This window comes from Patagioenas fasciata, chromosome 1, assembly GCF_037038585.1.
Source record: "Patagioenas fasciata isolate bPatFas1 chromosome 1, bPatFas1.hap1, whole genome shotgun sequence".
Classification (NCBI taxonomy): domain Eukaryota; kingdom Metazoa; phylum Chordata; class Aves; order Columbiformes; family Columbidae; genus Patagioenas; species Patagioenas fasciata.
Genome location: NC_092520.1, coordinates 1,183,059 through 1,202,857, shown reverse-complemented (window position 1 = coordinate 1,202,857; position 19,799 = coordinate 1,183,059). Strand labels below are relative to the sequence as shown.

At 53.3% G+C, this 19,799-nt stretch overlaps 1 protein-coding gene and 1 pseudogene across 1 annotated transcript; both read right to left on the bottom strand.

Annotated features, from left to right (window-relative positions):
- Positions 1-3,671: 3,671 nt before the first annotated feature.
- On the bottom strand, positions 3,672-19,170 carry LOC136099861 (uncharacterized; annotated as a pseudogene).
- On the bottom strand, positions 6,482-8,606 carry LOC139825457 (zinc finger protein 316-like). The gene is given in 4 exon segments (XM_071803617.1): positions 6,482-6,510; positions 6,513-6,578; positions 6,752-6,859; positions 7,130-8,606. Coding segments are annotated over 4 exon segments (444 nt in total). The 5' UTR covers positions 7,371-8,606.
- Positions 19,171-19,799: the final 629 nt, after the last annotated feature.

The window sequence follows — 19,799 nt, the reverse complement described above, 5'->3', positions numbered from 1 at the left end:
CCAGAGTGAATGACACCTCTTATATGGGGCCTCCCAGACTCCCTCAAAGCTATTGGCATTCTGTTGCAAGGAAAAATACAGGCGATGTCCCAGAGTGAAAGGGCTGTCGCCACATTAGAAGGAACTGTGACCCTAATTGCAGATCCCCTGAAAAGAAAGTTTGGACGTGGGGAGCGGTCACTCAAGACCTATTTCATTATGGGTGAAAGTATGGCCCTGTGACCATTCCATCTAACAAAACAGATTCAAGAGGTTTCAGACACACAGAACCAAAACCTTCCTCACACGCAATTAGCTGTAAAAGAATGACATTTGTGCCTCCACCATGTGGAAGGGATACGGGACACAGGTGTAATAGTCTGAGGACTGTCATGTGGAGGAAAGGTATCCCCTGAGACTTGGGTTAATGTCAATAACGCTCCTGGTAGATACTGGAGCTTACATTCCGGCTTTCAAAATGGAGGATGTGGTACAGGGACGCATAACTTTGTCCAAGTGGCGCACGTTTATTGCAGATGCTTTTGGTATCGTCCAAGCTCAGACAATGGCCACCGTCAGCCTGCAACTGCCCGGGGAGGGTACAACCACACCGGTGACCATGGTCATGGGATCATTGCCATTTAACCTTCTGGGGGCTGATGTTCTGAAAGGTGAAGTGTGGACTTTGACACAGTCCCTCACAGCATCCTCACAGCTAAATTGAGGAGGTGTGGTCTGGACAATAGAGTAGTGAGGTGGGTTGCAAACTGGCTTAAAGAGAGAAGCCAGAGAGTGGTGGTCAATGGTGCGGAGTCCAGTTGGAGGCCAGTATCTAGTGCAGTGCCTCAGGGGTCAGTACTGGGGCCAATATTATTCAATATATTCATTAACGATCTAGATGAGCGAATTGAGTGTACTATCGGCAAGTTTGCTGATGACACTAAGCTGGGAGGAGTGGCTGACACGCCAGAAGGCTGTGCTGCCATCAGAGACCTGGACAGGCTGGAGAGTTGGGCGGGGGATAACCTGATGAAATTTAACAAGGGAAAGTGTAGAGTCCTGCATCTGGGCAGGAACAATCCCAAGTTCCAGTATAGGTTGGGGCATGACCTATTAGAGAGCAGTGTAGGGGAAAGGGACCTGGGGCTCCTGGTGGACAACAGGATGACCATGAGCCAGCACTGGGCCCTTGTGGCCAGGAAGGCCAATGGCATCCTTGGGTGTATTACAAGGGGGGTGGTCAGTAGATCGAGAGAGGTCCTCCTTCCCCTCTACTCCGCCCTGGTGAGACCCCATCTGGAATATTGTGTCCAGTTCTGGGCCCCTCAGTTCAAGAAGGACAGGGAACTGCTGGAGAGGGTCCAGCGCAGGGCAACAAAGATGATTAAGGGAGTGGAGCATCTCCCTTATGAAGAAAGGCTGAGGGAGCTGGGGCTCTTTAGTTTGGAGGAGACTGAGGGGTGACCTTATTAAAGTTTATAAATATATAAAGGGTGAGTGCCACGAGGATGGAGCCAGGCTCTTTTCAGTGGCAAACAATGATAGGACAAGGGGCAATGGGATCAAGCTGGAACACAAGAGGTTCCACTTAAATTTGAGAAAGAACTTCTTCTCAGTGAGGGTAACAGAGCACTGGAACAGGCTACCCAGGGAGGTTGTGGAGTCTCCTTCCCTGGAGACATTCAAAGCCCGCCTGGACACCTTCCTGTGCGACCTCACCTAGGCGTTCCTGCTCCAGCAGGGGGATTGGACTGGATGATCTTTTGAGGTCCCTTCCAATCCCAAACATACTGTGATACTGTGATAGAGAGACCTCTCTCCTTGATTTTTCAACACTTTTGGGAATGTGGAGAGTTCCCAGTTGGCTGGAAGCTGGCAAACATCCCAGTCTTCAAGAAGTGCAAGAGCGATGACCCCAGTAACTGCAGGTCTGCCAGTCTCACTTCTGTGCCTGGCAAAATGATGGAGAAGATTATCCTGGGAGGTACTGAACTCTGGTCAACAGCAAGTTGAACAAGAGCCAACAGTGTGTCCTAGCAGCCAAGAGGGTCAACCATCTGCTGGGTGCATCCAGCACAGCACGGCCAGCCAAGCAAGGAGGGGACTGTCCTGTTCTCCTCTGCACTGGTGCCACCACACCTGGAGCACTGTATGCAGGGCTGGGGACACAGGATAAAAAGGAGGTAAAGCTACTGGAGAAGGGGTAGAGGAGGCCATGAAGTTGGTGAAGGGTTTGGAGGTGAAGCTGTAGGAGGAGTGGCTCAAGTCCCTGGGTTTGCTCAGCTGGAGCAGAGCAGACTGCGGGCAGAGCTCATGGGCTGCAGGTTCCTCAGCAGGAGCAGGAGGGGCAGGGTGAGCTCTGCTCTGTGACAGTGACAGAGCCCAGGGAATGGCAGGAAGATGTGGCAGGGGACAGTCAGGTTGGACTTGAGGAAAAGGTTCAAGAAGAGTTTGGACAATGCCCTCAGAAACATGGTAGAAATTTTGGGGTTGTCCTACGTGGGGACAGGAGTTTGACTCGATGATCCTTCTGGGTTCCTTCCAGCTCTGCACATTCTATGATTCTGTTTCAGTTTCACTGGGTTTTCTGCCATATTTTGCTTGAAAATTTGCCAATTGCACCAGATCCCAGGGAGTGTTTTGCCAATGATACCATGCAGCACCACCCTGAAGTACTCAAGACCGTCCTAATGGTACGTCTGACTTCATATTCAGAAAGGTCTGAGACAGATGAAGAATGATCATCCTGTGGTTCACTGTCACAAGGGTCACCCTGCATATTTCCATCCCATTCTTCAGGGGACACAATTAGTTTCCACATCTGTAGAATATCAGGGGCAAAATGAGCCCGTGTAAATATAATTTCCATCTTTTCCTCCAATTTCTGGGTTTTATCTTTCTTTTCCTGTAACTATTTCTGCAGCTGCTCAGTTTCCAAGGACAATAATCACTCAGAAGTTTTCTTACCTTCTATTTGCTCTTTCAGATCTTATTTTTCTCTACTTAGGTTTCCCTCTCCTGACACGTGGCTTCTAGGCAGGTGCCCAACATTCTGCAAATCATTCCTCTTCCCTTTCCATCCTTTATATGGCCCCTGGCCACTTTTAGCTGTTCTTCCACATCTTCCCAGTTGTGCCAGTTATCAGGAGCTCATTCTTCTAAGAACTTGGGACTCGGACTCACCCCATGGCTCTGAATTCAGTGATATCCCCTGTCATCCTGCCGACTACACCAATTTGTCACAGAACAGTGATTCAGGGTCCTGCTTGTTGCAGAGCGGCGTTCACATCACTTAAAGAAAATAAAGTAACACAGTTTGATGACAACGTTCACTCCAGTACTTCCTGCATGGGGGAAATACACCAAGGAGAATCAGGTGAGAGTTGGTTTAGAATGATTTATACAGGGACAGGAGATGTGGAAGGGTAGAGGGAGGCCCTCCTGTTGAATCAGGAGTTTCAGAATGGAACCCCTTGATCTCTAAACTCCTTCTGAGAGAGGAGTCTGGGTGCAGCTGGATCTAAACTTAGTCCCAGACATGATCAACTGTGCACGTCTGAGAGACACATAGAGGGTAAAGGGAAAACAGGTAAGGGATTATTTAATGGCCAAAGGATTCTGTGTGCTCACCTGATTCTTTATATAGCTTGGCTGGGATTTCCAAGTGCAGTGAATGAGGCACAGACTCTCAGTAAGGGTCGCGGAGAGACATTTATTACAAACTCAGGGTTTCATTTATACTTGCTATGGTGCTCACTCAAGCACTTGCTGATTTGCTTAGTTAGCCATTACATAAGTGATATATTTTGTGTTTCCAAAGTTACTGCCATAAATGCTTTTTAATCTATCACACACTATGCCTCTGTCCTTAATGCATGTGTTCCTTCCTTTTTTCTATCATGTAGCATCCCACTGCTTGTTCTCACGCTCACCAGCTCTCGCAGTTTCTCACAGGACTGATCTCAGCGTACTGCCACATCCACGTTTCATCCTGCATCTCAACCTGCTTACCTCCAAGTCACTCTGAAGTCTGGATCCCACGTCTCTTGAAGCAGCCTCTCGGGCATCAAAACTTGTAAAAACAAACAGCTGAATGGAGTGGTCCAGCAGCAGGGTCAGCTCGAGCTGGGTGCCTTAGCAGAGCTGCTGAGCCCAGCATACAAGTCCCTGGGTAATTATATCCTCACAGTCCAATCCTAATATTTGAGTCTGGGGTCTTCTTGATTTTCATTGGATCCTTTCACCGTCTTCAGGCAGACCCTTATCTTCTTTTGCTTCAGATGTCATTGATAGTGCATAGCACCTTCGTGCCAGCCTTGAAGATATTATTTGCCTCAAGTGGATCCTGTTTTGCTCTATAATGTGCAAAACAGCCATATCATGCAGGTGGTGTTGATGGTTTGTAGCTGCTTTGTTTTGCTCAAGTAAACACAACTCTGGTGCATATAAGCAGAACTTTACAACACAGTTTAAGATGTCAGCACATTTAGCTACTAAGGAACGTGAAGCAGATAGTATACTAAAAATAAAACAATCTTATAATTCTAAGTGATTCGTGCTATTAAAAATGTACTTATTTAAGCTAAATGATTAACATAAAGCTTAAATTTGGCTCATCCAGTGATGTGTGTAAAACTCGTGGGTTGAAATGAAGACCGTTTAATAGGATAGAAGAGGAAAAGAATAATGATGATGATGATGATGATGATGATGTAAGAACATCCAAAATAAGTGATGCACAACACAATTGCTCACCACTTGCTGACCGATGCCCATCCCGTCCCTGAGCTGTGGTGCCCCTGGCCAAGTCCTCCCAGTTTCTATACTGAGCATGACCTCATATGGTAAGGAACAGCCCTTTGGTCACTTTGTTTCAGCTGTCCCGGCTGTGCCCCCTCCCAGCTGGCAGGGCACCAGAAGATGAAAAGTCCTTGACTGCTCAGCAACAACTCCAAACATCTGTGTATTAGCAACATTCTTCTCATCCTCAATACAAAACAGAATGATGGTAGCTAGTAGGAAGAATATTAACTCTATCCCAGCCAAAACCAGGACATCCCCCCCCAGCCACCATCAAAACAGCCCCCAGTGCCCCCCGGGCGCTTCAAGAGCAGATTCAGGGGGTGCCGGGCTGCGGAGGCGGCTGCAGGCTGGGGGTGCTGTCGGTGCACTGGTGAGCCAGCATGAGCCTCTCCTTCCAAAACTGCTCCTCACAGACACCACCCTGGAAGGGTTTGGCCTCTGCCTGCTCCCCGACCAGGGACAGACCCCCTTTTTCCCACTGGTTGGCCTCTGGCACCACCCCTGGGCCATGGTGCACCCGCTGGTGGGTCTTCAGGTGGTGCTTCTGCCTGAAGGTCTTGCTGCACCCATCACACTTATAGGGCTTCTCCCCAGTGTGGATGCGCTCATGGATGGTGAGGTACCTCTTGTCATTGAAGACCTTGGGGCAGTGGGTGCAGGTGAAGGGCATCTCCCTGGTGTGGATGCGCTCATGGACGGTGAGGGTCACCCTATGACTGAAGCTCTTGCCACAGTCAGTGCAGGTGAAGGGCTTCTCCCTGGTGTGGACACGCCGGTGCTTCAGCAGGTTTGGCCTGCTGACAAAGCTCCTGCCACAGTCGGTGCAGGTGAAGGGCTTCTCCCCAGTGTGCACACGCTGGTGGATGATGAGCTCCTTCTTATCCCTGAAGCTCTTTCCACAGTCACTGCAGGCAAACATCTTCTCCCCACTGTGGATGCGCTGGTGCCTCAGCAGTTGCTGCCTCTGAGTAAAGCTCTTGCTGCAGTCGGTGCAGGCGAAGGGACGCTCCCCCGTGTGGATGCGCTGGTGGATGACAAGTTTCTTCTTCTCCCTGAAGCTCTTGCCACACTTGCTGCAGGTGAAGGGCTTCTCCCCAGTGTGGATGCGCTGGTGACTCCGCAAGTGCTGCCTCTGGACAAAGCTCTTGCCACAGTCAGTGCAGGTGAAGGGACGCTCCCCTGTGTGGATGCGCTGGTGGCTGATGAGGTTCGTCCTCTCCCTGAAGCTCTTGCTGCAGACGGTACAGCTGAAGGGCTTCTCTGCAGTGTGGATGCGCTGGTGGTTCACCAGAACATTCTTGAAGCTGAAGCTCTTGCCACAGTCGGTGCAGGTGAAGGGCTTCTCCCCAGTGTGGACACGCTGGTGCCTCAGCAGACTCCGCCTGCTAACAAAGCTCTTGCCACAGTCGCTGCATGCAAAGGGCTTCTCTCCACTGTGCACACGCTGGTGAGTCAGCAGGTTCTGCTTGTAGATGTAGCTCTTGTCGCAGAGAGTGCAGTGGAAGGGACGCTCACGTATGTGGCTCTGCACGGGGGCATCCAGTGCTGTCTGGCTCTTGAAGCTCTTGTTGCACTTGGGGCGCGTGGCGGGGCTCTTCTCCAATGACTGGGCATCTAGGAGTGGGGGGAAGTGTGGGTGCCCCAACTGGCCCCCCTTTCTCCCGCTCAGCTGGCCACAGGACAAGCCCCCTGCCACCTCCTACCTGGGTTGAGCGTTGTTTGGAACGGGGCAGTGGGTGCCAGCAGCTCCTCTGGCAGCCCCTTGGTCTCCCTCTGTACCCCCGGGCCAGCAGCTGCTGGGGAGGAAACACTGTCCTTGTCACTGCCAGGGACATGGTGGGCATGCTGGACCTCTCAACATGGTGAGCAGCAAGGGCACTCTGCCAGCCCCACACCCTTGCAGTTGCATGGATAACCTGGGGCAAGGGAACGGTGCAAACCTGAACCCCCCCTGACTCCCAGTACCCACCTGGCACAGGGCTCTGGTGCCTCTGCCGTTCCTGAGGGGGCTCAGGCACACACGGTGTCTCTTCTCGCTCCATCTTGCAGATGATCTCTGGTTTGTCGCTGGCCCAGCCTGTCCGGGGCACAGAGAGAAGCCCCCTCTCCCGCACTGCCGGGACAGCAGCACCGGCCCCGCACCCACAGCCCCAGCATCCCCCCCACCCCACTCCTCTCTCCTGTCCCCGCCAGGCTGCCTGGCAGGGTAAAACCTGCTACTGCAACCGCTATGTCAGCACTCAGGCAGCAATGGTGACAGCTGGATTTTCCTTTTCAAGAGCTCCAGCTCAGTTAAAGAGGCGAATCCAAGCACAACCCCAGCCCAACATCACCAGAGAGTCCTCACCCAGCGAGGCGACCATCTCGTAGTTCTCCAGCATCACCTCCCGGTAGAGCTGCCGCTGACAGCCCGACAGCTTTGCCCACTCCTCGGGGGAGAAGTAGAGCGCCACGTCCTCAAACGTCACCGACATCTGCAGCAAGAAGCACACCCGGCTCAGCACATCCCACCGCATAGTTGTTAAACACCTTTACCCAAATCCTGCTGTTGCCAGGCAGGGCCTCACTGGCACCAGGGACTCTGGCATCCCGAGGACAACCCCAGGAGATCTTGGAGCATCCTGTGCAAGGGAAGAGTGAGGTCAGAGGGGCGGTGGCACAGCCAAGCAGCACAGCATGGTCACTGTGGTACAGGGGGCTGTGTGAGCAGGTACCTGGCTAACACTCCTCTGCTGTGCCAGGAGCGGGGCAGGGCTGGCAGGCTTACAGGCAGGTTTCCCCTGCTCGTGCCAGGTAAGGACCCACGCTAGGACAATGGGGACTGTGCCCTGTCCCTCACCCCTGCCACAAGCCAGATCACCCACCAGGACCGGGCACAGCACCGTGACACAAGGCCTGGCCCGAGGCCTGGCAGCAGGCACGCTCCTGCCTGCCCCTGCCCGTGGTGCGGCTCAGCGGGCAGGAACGGGAGCACCCTGCACCGCACCGGGTCTCAAACCACTTCTCTCCCACACCTCCTGTACCAACCGGACTCCCAGCCCAGAAGGTCCCATGGGTGCTTTGCTGCCGCTGCTGCACCACTGAACCAACTACGGCAATTCCAGCCCGTGGTGTCCCAGGAGCCGGGGCCGTGCCTGACCCCCACCTTGCCGCAGCAGCCTGGAGCCCGGCGCGTCGCTGCTCTCGGCGGGGAGATGGAGGCCCGTGCAGGTTTTGATCCGGGAAGAGGGAGGCGGGATGCTCCGGATTCCACACGAGGTGCCTGTCCCGTCACCAGCTGCACGGGAGCAGCGAGCACATTCTCATGAAGAAATCAGGGGCACAAGTTCACTCACCTGCCCACAGCTGCCTTCCCTGCACCCCGAGCCTTCACAGCTACGGGAAAAGGACCGACCAAGGGACCCAACCAGCTTGGGGTAAAGGTGAGAAAGAGCCACGAGAAAAAGTGGGTATTGGAAGCTCCCAGGCACCCAAATCCTCCTCCAGTGCCCCACAAGTGCCCTTCCCAGCGCTGGTGGCTCCAGGGCCGGATCCAGAGGGCCCGGGCGGCTGGGACACGGAGCAGCGCGTCCGCGTTGCACGGGGGCCACGGGGCGAGCCGGGGAAAGGCCGGAGCGCCGGGGGGAGCCGGGCCCTAAGGGGAGTCCGGGGGGGTCCGGCAGGGCTGGGGGGCGGCCGGCGGAGGGGAGAGCACGGGAGAGGCCGTCGGGGCCGGGGTCCCCTCCCGGGGCCGCCCGCCGCCCCTACCTGCGCCGGGGCCGCGCCGCCAGCCCGGCACGGACAAAGGCGGCGCCGGGAGCCGCCGGCAGCGTCAGCCCGGGAGGGCCGCCCGCCGCCGGTGCAGCACGGGAGGTGTAGTCCTGCCGCTCCGCCCCGCTCGGCTCGGGGGGCAGCCGGGCCTGGACCCAACCAGGAGCCCAGAAAACTCTCCGAGCGCAGTGACCGGTCAGAAAGCCGACAGCGCTGGGTGCATCGGGGATTTGTCTCCTTCACATCTCACCAAGGATCAGAAACGCACCTTTTCTATACATTACAACAGCGAATATTCACACCATTTCTGAGAAGCCCTGCCTGACCCCAAGAAATCCAACGCATATGCTAAGCTATTGCAAAATTATAGTCGTGCACAGGATGCATATGTACTGCTGGTACCGAGAAATACAGCCCTGCTTTAACAACATTGTTCAAGCCTTTGGTATCAATTCCCCCGTTTGGAAGCGCTCAGATCTTTTCTTTCTGCTGCTGTTTATCTGTCTGAAGAGTTTTCTTTACACAACCTATGTAGAGTCCCATCATAATTATCATCATGCCTACAAGGATAATTCCTTCTAGCGATGTGGCCAGTCATTCTTTTAGAGACCATCCACCCAAACCTTGAAGGATCTCCTTGAGCCAATTCCTTTCTGCTGTGTCTCTAATTCCTTTGCTGCCTTCTGCCACCTTTCTCATCTCGTCTCATTGTTCTTGGGGATCAGCAGTGATGTTTGGGATGTGGATACAGCAGTGCTCTTCTTCTAATCTGAGATACCCACATACCTCTTGTTCCTTAACTCATAGAAAGTCTAATGCCAGCCTATTTTGTAAAGTCAATTTCGCATTAGCTTAGACCTTTTTATTAATAATCTGAAATCCTTTTTGAGTGGACAAGGCCTCCACTTGCCAAGTTAGATTTTTTTATTAACATTGGATTTTCCAAAGCCATTATTTGCAGTAAAAGCAAACTTTGACATTCCCAACTCAGCTGTACTGTGGGTGATGGCCACGACCATGTATCCGGGTCACTTTCTGTCTCAGTACTTCTTTTAACTTGCCCCCAGTACTGAGCTTTGATTGGGCTCTTTTTCCAGGTAGGACACAGGGTCTGTAATCCAAAAGCCACCTGCCTAGTTACTGTACCAAGTCACGGCTGGGCAGTCCAAAATCCATCTGACATGACCCACATTAATTTGGCAGCTTCTCTTCAATTGAGAGCTCTGGGGAACACTGGGGATCATCCACCGTAAGTGTTCCAACGAGCGGATGCTCTTGCGTTGCTTATATTCACACAATTACTGCATATTCATTGGAATTTGGGGGAATTTTTAACATGCAGTACATCCATACTAAGAAATAATTGCATAATCATTGGCATAAAGTGAGTTATTTCATGGTCTTTGCTGCGGTCTAATGTCCTTCTACAAGTACCACAGTCTCTTTTTGGGGGATCTTCTGGGGGTCTTTTCATGTGTGCGCCGATCGACCTCTCCGCGTTGGTAGCTCTTCGCACAAGCGCAATCAGTGCTCACTTACATAAGTAATTCATCAGTTTCTTACTTACAATACACCTATGAGTTTCTAGTCAAACATAACCTAAGCACTCTGCTTCTAAACAATATATTACTTAATCTTTTGTCTCTAGCTTGTCATGCAGAAGCATCTACAAGTTGAAAATTGTCTCCTCGTTTGACAGGTAGTTAGAAAGCATTTATCATGTCTACTGATTAATGACGGGTACGTCCTTTGTAACTTAATCACAGTATACAATAATTTAGTAGTTTCTTTTCATAAGGATCTCTAGTAAGAAGGAATTATTTTCTGAAATTTGGGATGGGTCATTTGGTGTTGGGCTATCCGTAAGTTGTGATACAGGATTCTTATGTAGGATAGTGTATACTGGGTTGCTAGAAACTTAAAGGTATACTTTGGTTACTTGGATTTCTGGAATCTGATGGTTTTGGTATTCTTTGGATTTGTTTGCGTGGAAAACTTCAGGTATTGGTTATTCTGCTGCTTTGTTGTGGTGTAAAGCCAGCTCTGTATATAGCTGTAGAGCTGTTCAGTTCTTAGATACACCTTGGTTTCGGTTATGCACTTTAATGCCTGAAGACACAGTAGAAGCTGCTGTGGCTTTATCTTGTGAGAAGTGTGGGTGTTGTGAACCCAGCTATGTTGTAAAATGTCCTAGTTGTAGTGCTGAGTGTTATATAGATCTGAGCTTTGTGCCTGAATTGTTTTGTGTTAATTTTAAGTTTTGGAGAGAGTGGGAGTAGAGATTGTGAAGATTGTATGCCATGGGTAGTTTCTTGTATTATCTGTGGAGTTTTCCTATATGTATGAATACTCCTAGTTTGTATTTGTAATGAAGAGAACCTACCAAATTAATTTATACTGTGATTAAGTTCCAAAAGACCTACCCACCATTAACCAATTGACATGATCAATGCTTTCTGACCACCTGCAAAACGAAGGGATATTTTTCAAGTTTTCCACCCTTCTGCATGACAAGAGGGAGATGGAAGATTAAGTGATACATTGTTTAGATGCAGAGTGCTTAGTTTATATTTAACTAATAATTAATAGATGTATTGTAAGTAAGAAACTGAACAATTATGACTAACATCATCAATTATTTCTTAGGTGTCCGGTCCCCGGCAGCTCTTTTACGTGTTAAATCATGCAGGGGATGAGCTATGATACAGAAATCTGGAATGCCCTTCCTCCAGAACACCAGTAGGCCTGGGGCATGTTGCAGCTCCTTTTTGTTGTCTGGTGTCTTTATCCATTCTAAAGAGGTCATGGCTTCGGGGGAAATGCACACTGCCTCTCCTCTCCACCATACACCTGAAAACTTTACCTCAGGATGGAGGAGCTGTACCTTTTCTGCAGGAGTCTGAAATCCCACATCTTCCAGGTGGGTGGTTATTTTCATTTGGGTTTGGGTTCTGCTTTGGCATCAGATCTGCCCACCAATGTATCATTGGTGTATTGGTGCAGTTTGACTCCCTCCTTGGAGGTGATTTCTCCTAAAGCCTGGGCCGGACTGAGATGCGCCAAGGGAGGTGTGCGCCTATACCCTTGGGGAAGGCACGTGAAGGTATATTAAATACTATGCCACATGCATGCGATTATTTTTCAATCCCTTTCCTGTACAGGTGCCATAAAAAACATACCCTTTACATCAGTGGTGGCTAAAATTTGATGGGGCTGTTCCCATGTCGTGGAGATCAGTTCAGCTATGTTAGGCAGGGCTGCTGACAAGGGACTTGTGCCTGCATTTAAATGCCGATACTCGATTGCATTTTCCATTTGACTTGTGAACTGGCCACACTGGGGAATTATAAAGAGAGTGAGTTTGCATTATTACTCCCTGTTCCTGCAGTTCCCTTATAACCAGAGTAATCCCTTCTCTCTCTTGCAGCCCCAGGGGACAGGGTTTCACACCCATGGTTTTGGATGGGGAAAGGGCAGGAACAGTTTGCAAAAGCCTTTTCATGACTGCCAGAGACCCGAACTTCAGTTCCCCACGTGCAGAACCCATCCAGGCTTTCCCTGGCAATAAATCCAAGCCCAGAATATTTGCAGGAGTTCCCAGTATCACAGTGGTCTCAGTGGGGGTGGTGTCTCCAGGCAGCCAATGCTTCACTCGAGCCGTGGGCTGGGGCTTGGACCATCCAAACACATCAGTAACCCACATCTGTTTTTTGTGGGGGACAATCCCACTCTGGTCTGCTGTTTTGGAATTTAAAGTAGATAATTGGGCTCCTGTGTCTACCAGGAAAGTGACCGGGGTTTTGAAAAGGTCAAGAGGGAAAGTTACCAGCAGATCCCCCTGCTAGTTTTCCGTGAGCCGTCTAAATTATACCCACGGGCTGTCCCCCAGCTCACTTGCTGGTGCTGGTGTAAGAAGTTTCAAGACTTTGGAGTGAAACGAAGAAATAAACTTAAGAGCAGAGTCAATCATACTGTTAAGTGATATTCTTTATTTTATCAACACTGGGGATCAGCCTCCATAATTGCTCCAGTGACTCGATGCTCTTGCATTGCTTATATTCACATCATTATTACATATGCATTGCAATTTTTGAAAATTTTGACATACATCTATACTAAGAGATAATTGATGATGTTAGTAATACTTGTTTACTTTCTTACTTACAATACATCTAATAATTATTAGTTAAATATAAACTAAACACTCTGCTTCTAAACAATGTATTACTTAATCTCCTGTCTCTAGCTTGTCATGCAAGAGAACCTAAGACTTGAAAAATATCCCTTTGTTTGGCAGGTAGTTAGAAAGCTTTCATCATGCCTATTGATTAACGATGGCTACATCCTTTGCAACTTAATGACAGTACCCATTAATTTGGTAGCTTCTCTTCAGGAGGGCTGGTAAATTCCTCTCTAGGGGTTGTGGGGCTGTTTTCCTTTCCCGGCTGCCTTTCATCCTCTTCCTTTGCAAAAGCATCGCACAGGCTGCCCTGCAAACTTTCTGGGATTTGGCTCTCATCAGCTAACGATTTCTCAGCTTGTCACTGCTTCAACCATTCTGCTTCCAATTCTGTCTGCAGTGAAATAATCAACTCTTGCAGAGATTTACTTTCCTGCTGCTCAGTTTGTCTTTCTGGGCAGCTATTAATGCAGCTCCCAAAACACCATAAACCACCCCCTTCCCCTTTCTGAGCTTAAATGTGTTTTCTTTTGCCAAGTCTCTTATACGTTCTGCTACAATGGCTGGGGACAACCAACGTCCTGAGGCCCAGCTGAATACTTTTGGGGTTGGGCAAGCTTTACAATCCTTTAGTAACTTCAACATCGGGGAGCAGTCAAGGTCTGGCTTATCCCAGGTTGCCTTGACCTCCTGCTAGAGATCATGGTTTCGGCCGCAAACCAGTTCTCTTTTCTTCAGCACTCTGGCTAATATCCCCTTGTAGGAAACCTCACTACAAATATGCTGGAGAGGTCCCAGCTTTCCAATCAAGCCAATTATCACAAGCCCATTTTTCTGAGTATCTGGCTCTTGGATTCAGCCCGTGCCTCTGCAACCAGCGATGTCACCCGCCCCTGCCATCCTGCCAACTACGCCACTTTGTCACAGAGCAGTGATTTAGGGTCCTGCTGGTCACAGAGTGGTGTTCAGATCACTTAAAGAAACAGAAATATAAGTTAATTCTAAGTAACTCATGCTATTAAAAATGTACTTATTTAAGCTAAATGATTAACATAAAATTTAAATTGGGTTCCTCTAATGATGTGTAAAACTTGTAAGTTGAGCTAAAGACTAATAATAGGATAGAAAAGGAAAGAGATAATGACAATGATGTAAGAATATACAAAACAAGCAAAACACAACACAATTGCTCACCACCCGCTGACCGATGCCCAGACTGTTCCGAAGCTGTGGTGCCCCCAGCAAACTCCCCTCAGTTTCTATACTGAGTGTGGTATCATATGGAACAGGCCTTTTGGCCACTTTAGGGCAGCTGTCCCAGCTGTGCCCCCTCCCAGCTGCCAGGGCACCAGAAGATGAAAAGTCCTGGACTGCTCAGCATCAAACAAAACATCCAAGTATTAGGAACATTCTTATAACTTTCATTCCAAAACACAGCACTAAACCAGCTACTCAAAAGAATATTAACTCTGTCCCAAATAAAACCAGGACATCCCCCCACAGCAGCCCCCAGCGCCCCACAGGCCCCTCAGCAGCAGATTCAGGGGGTGCTGGGCTGCGGAGGCGGCTGCAGGCTGGGGGTGCCGTGGGTGCGCTGGTGAGCCAGCATGAGCCTCTCCTTCCAAAACCGCTTCTCGCAGACACCGCACTGGAAGGGCTTGGCCTCTGCCTGCCCACCCTCAATGGGGAAGGACCCCTCTCTCCTGCCATCCACCCATCAGCACCCCCAGGAGGCTCCAGTGCACCCACTGCTGGCTCTGCAGGTGCTGCTCACAGCTGCGAGTCTTGCTACACTTGCCATGAAAGTAGGGTGTCTCTCCAGTGTGGATGCGCTTGTGGATGATGGGGGTCTCCTTGCCACTGAAGGTCTTGCTTCAGTCAGTGCAGGTGGAGGGCTTCTCCCCGGCGTGCACACACTGGTGGCTCACAAGGTGATCATTGTGAGTGAAGCTCTTGTTGCACTTGGTGCATGAGAAGGGCTTCTCCCCGGTGTGGATACGCTGGTGGTTCAGCAGGTGCTGCCTCCGGACAAAGCTCTTGCTGCAGTCGGTGCAGTCAAAGCGCTTCTCCCCACTGTGGATACGCTCATGGTTCACCAGCTGGATCTTCTGCCTGAAGCTCTTCCCACAGTGGCTGCAGGCGAAGGGCTTCTCACCACTGTGCAGACGCTGGTGGATCACCAGGTACGACCTCTGGGCAAAGCTCCTGCCACAGACAGTGCAGGTGAAGGGCTTCTCCCCAGTGTGAGTACGTTGGTGGCCGACTAGAGTCTTCTTCTCTGTGAAGGTCTTCCCGCAGTCGGTGCAGGCAAAAGGCTTCTCCCCACTGTGGATACGCTCATGGCTCTCCAGGTGGTACTTCCGCCTGAAGCGCTTCCCACAGTGGCTGCAGGCGAAGGGCTTCTCACCGCTGTGCGCACGCTTGTGGTTCATCAGGCTCGAACTGTGGGCAAAGCTCTTGCCACAGACAGTGCAGGTGAAGGGCTTCTCCCCGGTGTGAATGCGTTGGTGGCTGATTAGTCTCCTCTTCTCCGTGAAGGTCCTCCCGCAGTCGGTGCAGGCAAAAGGCTTCTCCCCACTGTGCAGACGCTGGTGGGTCAGCAGCTGACCCTTGCCGCTGAGGCTCTTGCCGCAGTCAGTGCAGGTGAAGCGCTTCTCCGTTTTGTGCACACGTTGGTGGCTCACAAGGCGACTCTCGTCAGTGAAGCTCTTGTTGCACTCGGTGCATGAGAAGGGCTTCTCCCCCGTGTGGATGTGCTGGTGGTTCAGCAGGTGCTGCCTATAGACAAAGCTCTTGCTGCAGCTGGTGCAGGCAAAGGGCTTTTTTTCACTGTGGATATACTTATGCCTCACCAGCTGGTACTTCTGCCTGAAGCTCTTCCCACAGTGGTTGCAGGCAAAGGGCTTCTCACCACTGTGCACACGCTGGTGGTTCAGCAGGTTTTGTCTGTGGGCAAACGTCTTGCCGCAATCCGTGCAGGTGAAGGGCTTCTCCCCGGTGTGGATGCGCTGGTGGCTGATGAGGGCTGTCTTCCGTGGGAACCTCTTGCTGCACTGGCCACAGGCAAAGGGCTTCTCACCACTGTGCACACGCTGGTGGCTCAGCAGGTTTGGACTGTGGGCAAAGCTCTTGCCGCAATCCGTGCAGGTGAAGGGCTTCTCCCCAGTGTGGATGCGCTCGTGGACGGTGAGGGCTCCCTTCCGTGCGAATCTCTTGCTGCAGTGGCCACAGGCAAAGCGCTTCTCTCCGCTGTGCACACACCGGTGCTTCAGCAGTTTCTGCTTGTAGATGAAGCTCTTGCCGCAGTCAGTGCAGTGGAAGCGACGCTCACGCTTGTGGCTCCGCACGTGGACATCCAGCGCAGACTGGCTCTGGAAGCTCTTGTTGCACTTGGGGCATGTGGAGGGGATCAGCTCCAGAGGCTGAGGATCTGTGAGATGGTGGATGAGGGGGGACCCCAGCTGGATCCCCCGGCTCCCACCTGGCTGGTCCCACACAGAGTCCCCGTGCTCCATCCCTGGGAGCGGGGTGGTGGGTGCTGGCAGCCCCACCAGGACCACCTCAGGCTCCCTCTGCACTGAAGGGCCAACAGCTATAGGGGAGGAGAGACCGGGGTCAGTGCTAGGGACAGGATGGGCATGCAGGACGCCTCGGTACCCCCTGGATAGCAGCATGGATATGTCACCCACCCACAAATCTTCCAGATGCACACAGCACCTGGGGTAAGGGGAGAGAGCTCCTCAAACACCACCCCCTACACAGTCCCCTGGTACCCACCTGGCACAGGGCTCTGGTGCCTCTGCTGCTCCCCGGGAGGCTCTGGCACGCACGGTGTCTCTTCTCGCTCCATCTTGCAGATGATCTCTGGTTTGTCGCTGGCCCAGCCTGTCCGGGGCACAGAGAGAAGCCCCCTCTCCCGCACTGCCGGGACAGCAGCACCGGCCCCCGCACCCACAGCCCCAGCATCCCCCCCAGCCCGCTCCTCTCTCCTGTCCCTGCCAGGCTGCGGCTTCAGCCCCCACATCCCTGCCCCTACAGCCTCCTCTCGCCTCGCCCCCGTCACCTCGGCCACTCTGCTGCAGACAGGACACCTGGGAACAGCTCAGAGCTGCGCCTGGGAGGTTTAGACTGGGTGTGAGGAAGCATTTCTGTGCTGAGGGGGTGGTCAAACCCTGGAACAGGCTGCCTAGAGAGGAGGTCGTTGTAGGTCCCTTCCAACTCAAACAGTCCCTTTTAGGTGCTACAGCTAAGTCAAAGGGGTGAATTCCAGCTTGACCGCTGCCTGGTAGCAATGGAGAGAGTCCTCACCCAGCGAGGCGACCATCTCGTAGTTCTCCAGCATCACCTCCCGGTAGAGCTGCCGCTGACAGCCCGACAGCTTTGCCCACTCCTCGGGGGAGAAGTAGAGCGCCACGTCCTCAAACGTCACCGACATCTGCAGCAAGAAGCACACCCGGCTCAGCACACCCCACCGCATGGTTGCTAAACACCTCTGCCGAAATCCTGCTGCTGCCGAGCAGGGCCTTGCTGGCACTGCGGGCTCCGGCATCCTGAGGGCAGCGCTGGGAGAGCTCGGAGCATTTTGTGCAAGGGAAGGGCGAGGGCAGAAGGGCGGCGCTGGCACAGCCAGGCGGCACAGCATGGTTACTGCAGCACTGGGGGCTCTGTGAGCAGGTCAGTGGGTTGGGGACACCCCACCAGCTGTGCCAGGAGAGGGGCAGGGCTGGCAGGCTTACAGGCAGGTTTCCCCTGCTCGTGCCAGATTAGGGACCCACTCCAGAGAGGTGGGGACTGTGCCCTGTCCCTCACCCATGCCACAAGCCAGATCACCCACCAGGACCGGGCACAGCACCGTGACACAGGCCTGGCCCGAGGCCTGGCAGCAGGCACGCTCCTGCCTGCCCCTGCCCGTGGTGCGGCTCAGCGGGCAGGAACGGGAGCACCCTGCACCGCACCGGGTCTCAAACCACTTCTCTCCCACACCTCCTGTACCAACCGGACTCCCAACCCAGCGGGTCCCACGGGTGTTTTGCTGTAGCTGCACCACAGAACCAACCACGGCAATTGCAGCCCATGGTGTCCCCAGAGCCGGGGCCGTGCCTGACCCCCACCTTGCCGCAGCAGCCTGGAGCCCGGCGCGTCGCTGCTCTCGGCGGGGAGATGGAGGCCCCTGCAGGTTTTGATCCGGGAAGAGGGAGGCGGGATGCTCCGGATTCCACACGAGGTGCCTGTCCCGTCACCAGCTGCACAGGAGCAGTGAGGACAGATGGTCCCTGCAAGCACAACATTTTCATGAAGAAATCAGGGGCACAAGTTCACTCACCTGCCCACAGCTGCCTTTCCTGCACCCCGAGCCTTCGCAGCTACTGGGAAAAAGACCGACCCAAAGAGCTACGCCCACTGACCCCGCCATCTTGCGGTAAAGGCAAAAAAGAGCCACGAGAAATAGGGGGTTTTGGAAGCTCCCGAGTACCCAAATCTTCCTCCGGTGCCCCACAAGGGCAGCAGGAAGATGCGCGGGGGTGTCCCGGGGGTCTGAGCACCCGGCCCGGCCCCAGCCCAGCCCTTCCCAGCGCCGGGGCCGCCAGGGCCGGATCCAGGGGGCCCGGGCGGCTGGGACACGGAGCAGCGTGTCCGCGTTGCACGGGGGCCACGGGGCGAGCCGGGGAAAGGCCGGAGCGCCGGGGGGAGCCGGGCCCTAAGGGGAGTCCGGGGGGGTCCGGCAGGGCTGGGGGGCGGCCGGCGGAGGGGAGAGCACGGGAGAGGCCGTCGGGGCCGGGGTCCCCTCCCGGGGCCGCCCGGCGGGGGATGCCCGCGGCCGGGGAGCGCCGGGACCCCGCGGGCCAGCAGCGCCCATCCCCGTGCCGCGGGCCCGCCGCCCCTACCTGCGTCGGAGCCGCGCCGCCAGCCCTGCACCCCGAGCCTTCGCAGCTACTGGGAAAAGGATCGACCGAAGAGCTTCTTCCACCGAACCGTCCTCCTCGGGGTAAAGGCAAAAAAGAGCCTCAAAAAGAGGAGTTTTGGAAGCTCCCGAGTTCCCAGACCTTCCCCTACCTGCGCCGGGGCCACGCTGCCAGCCCGGCACGGACAAAGGCGCCGCCGGGAGGGCCACCCGCCGCCGGTGCAGCACGGGAGGTGTAGTCCTGCCGCTCCGCCCCGCTCGGCTCGGGGGGGCGGGCACCGGCAGCACCGCTGTGTCCTTGCGGCCCCTGGCCCTGCCCGCCAGCCCTGGCCACACGGGTGCCCTGGAAATGGAGTCCTGGGCTCGGGGGCACCGAGACACGGCGGGACACGCGAGTTCCGTGCACATTTGCACGTGTATTTATACTTTCCATGCACATTTGCACGTGTACTTTCCGTGCTCAATACGAGCACGTGTATAAATTCATCCTCGCAAAATGGTGAGTGTATTTTCCTCCTGTGCTTCCGCATAAGCACGTGTAATATTCCGTGCACATTTGCACGTGTATTTCTCCTTGCAGGATTGCGAGTGTACTATACATTTACCCTTGCAGAATCGCGAGTGTACACTTCCTCTACTCAATACAGGTACGTGTATCCCTTTAAAATAATCCCACACCGTGTTCAGGCAAGTGTGTACTCTTCCCGGACTCAGGGGCGGCTCTGGTACTGTTTTTGGTGAAGCCATGTGTACGGACACTGTGGACCTCTTGTTGTATTAGTTGCTGCCCCTTAATAATTTTCCTCAACTGATATCCGAACCTGTATTTAAGTCACTTTTGGAGCGCTAAAACCCTGTTTCTCACCGGTTTAATAAAAGTTCTTTTGGACCCTCTTGTCCCTTAAACAAACCTCGGGGTGGCTCTGTGACAGATCCCCCAAGGGGTCACACAAAATATACAAACCCAATCTTTGAATTCCCGGGTAGGGCAGCGTTGCCCGGCGGAGCTGGCGTTGCTCCAGCAGCTGCAGGGCAGCACCCGGATGTCCTGGGCTGGACTCCACAGCAAACCGGAACTGGATTCAGGGATGCAGCGTCTGGAACCGGGCCTTGGATCGCAGGTACGACAGGCAGGGTCCTCTTCAGATTCCGGCCATGGTCGAAGAGATCGAGACCCTCGTGATC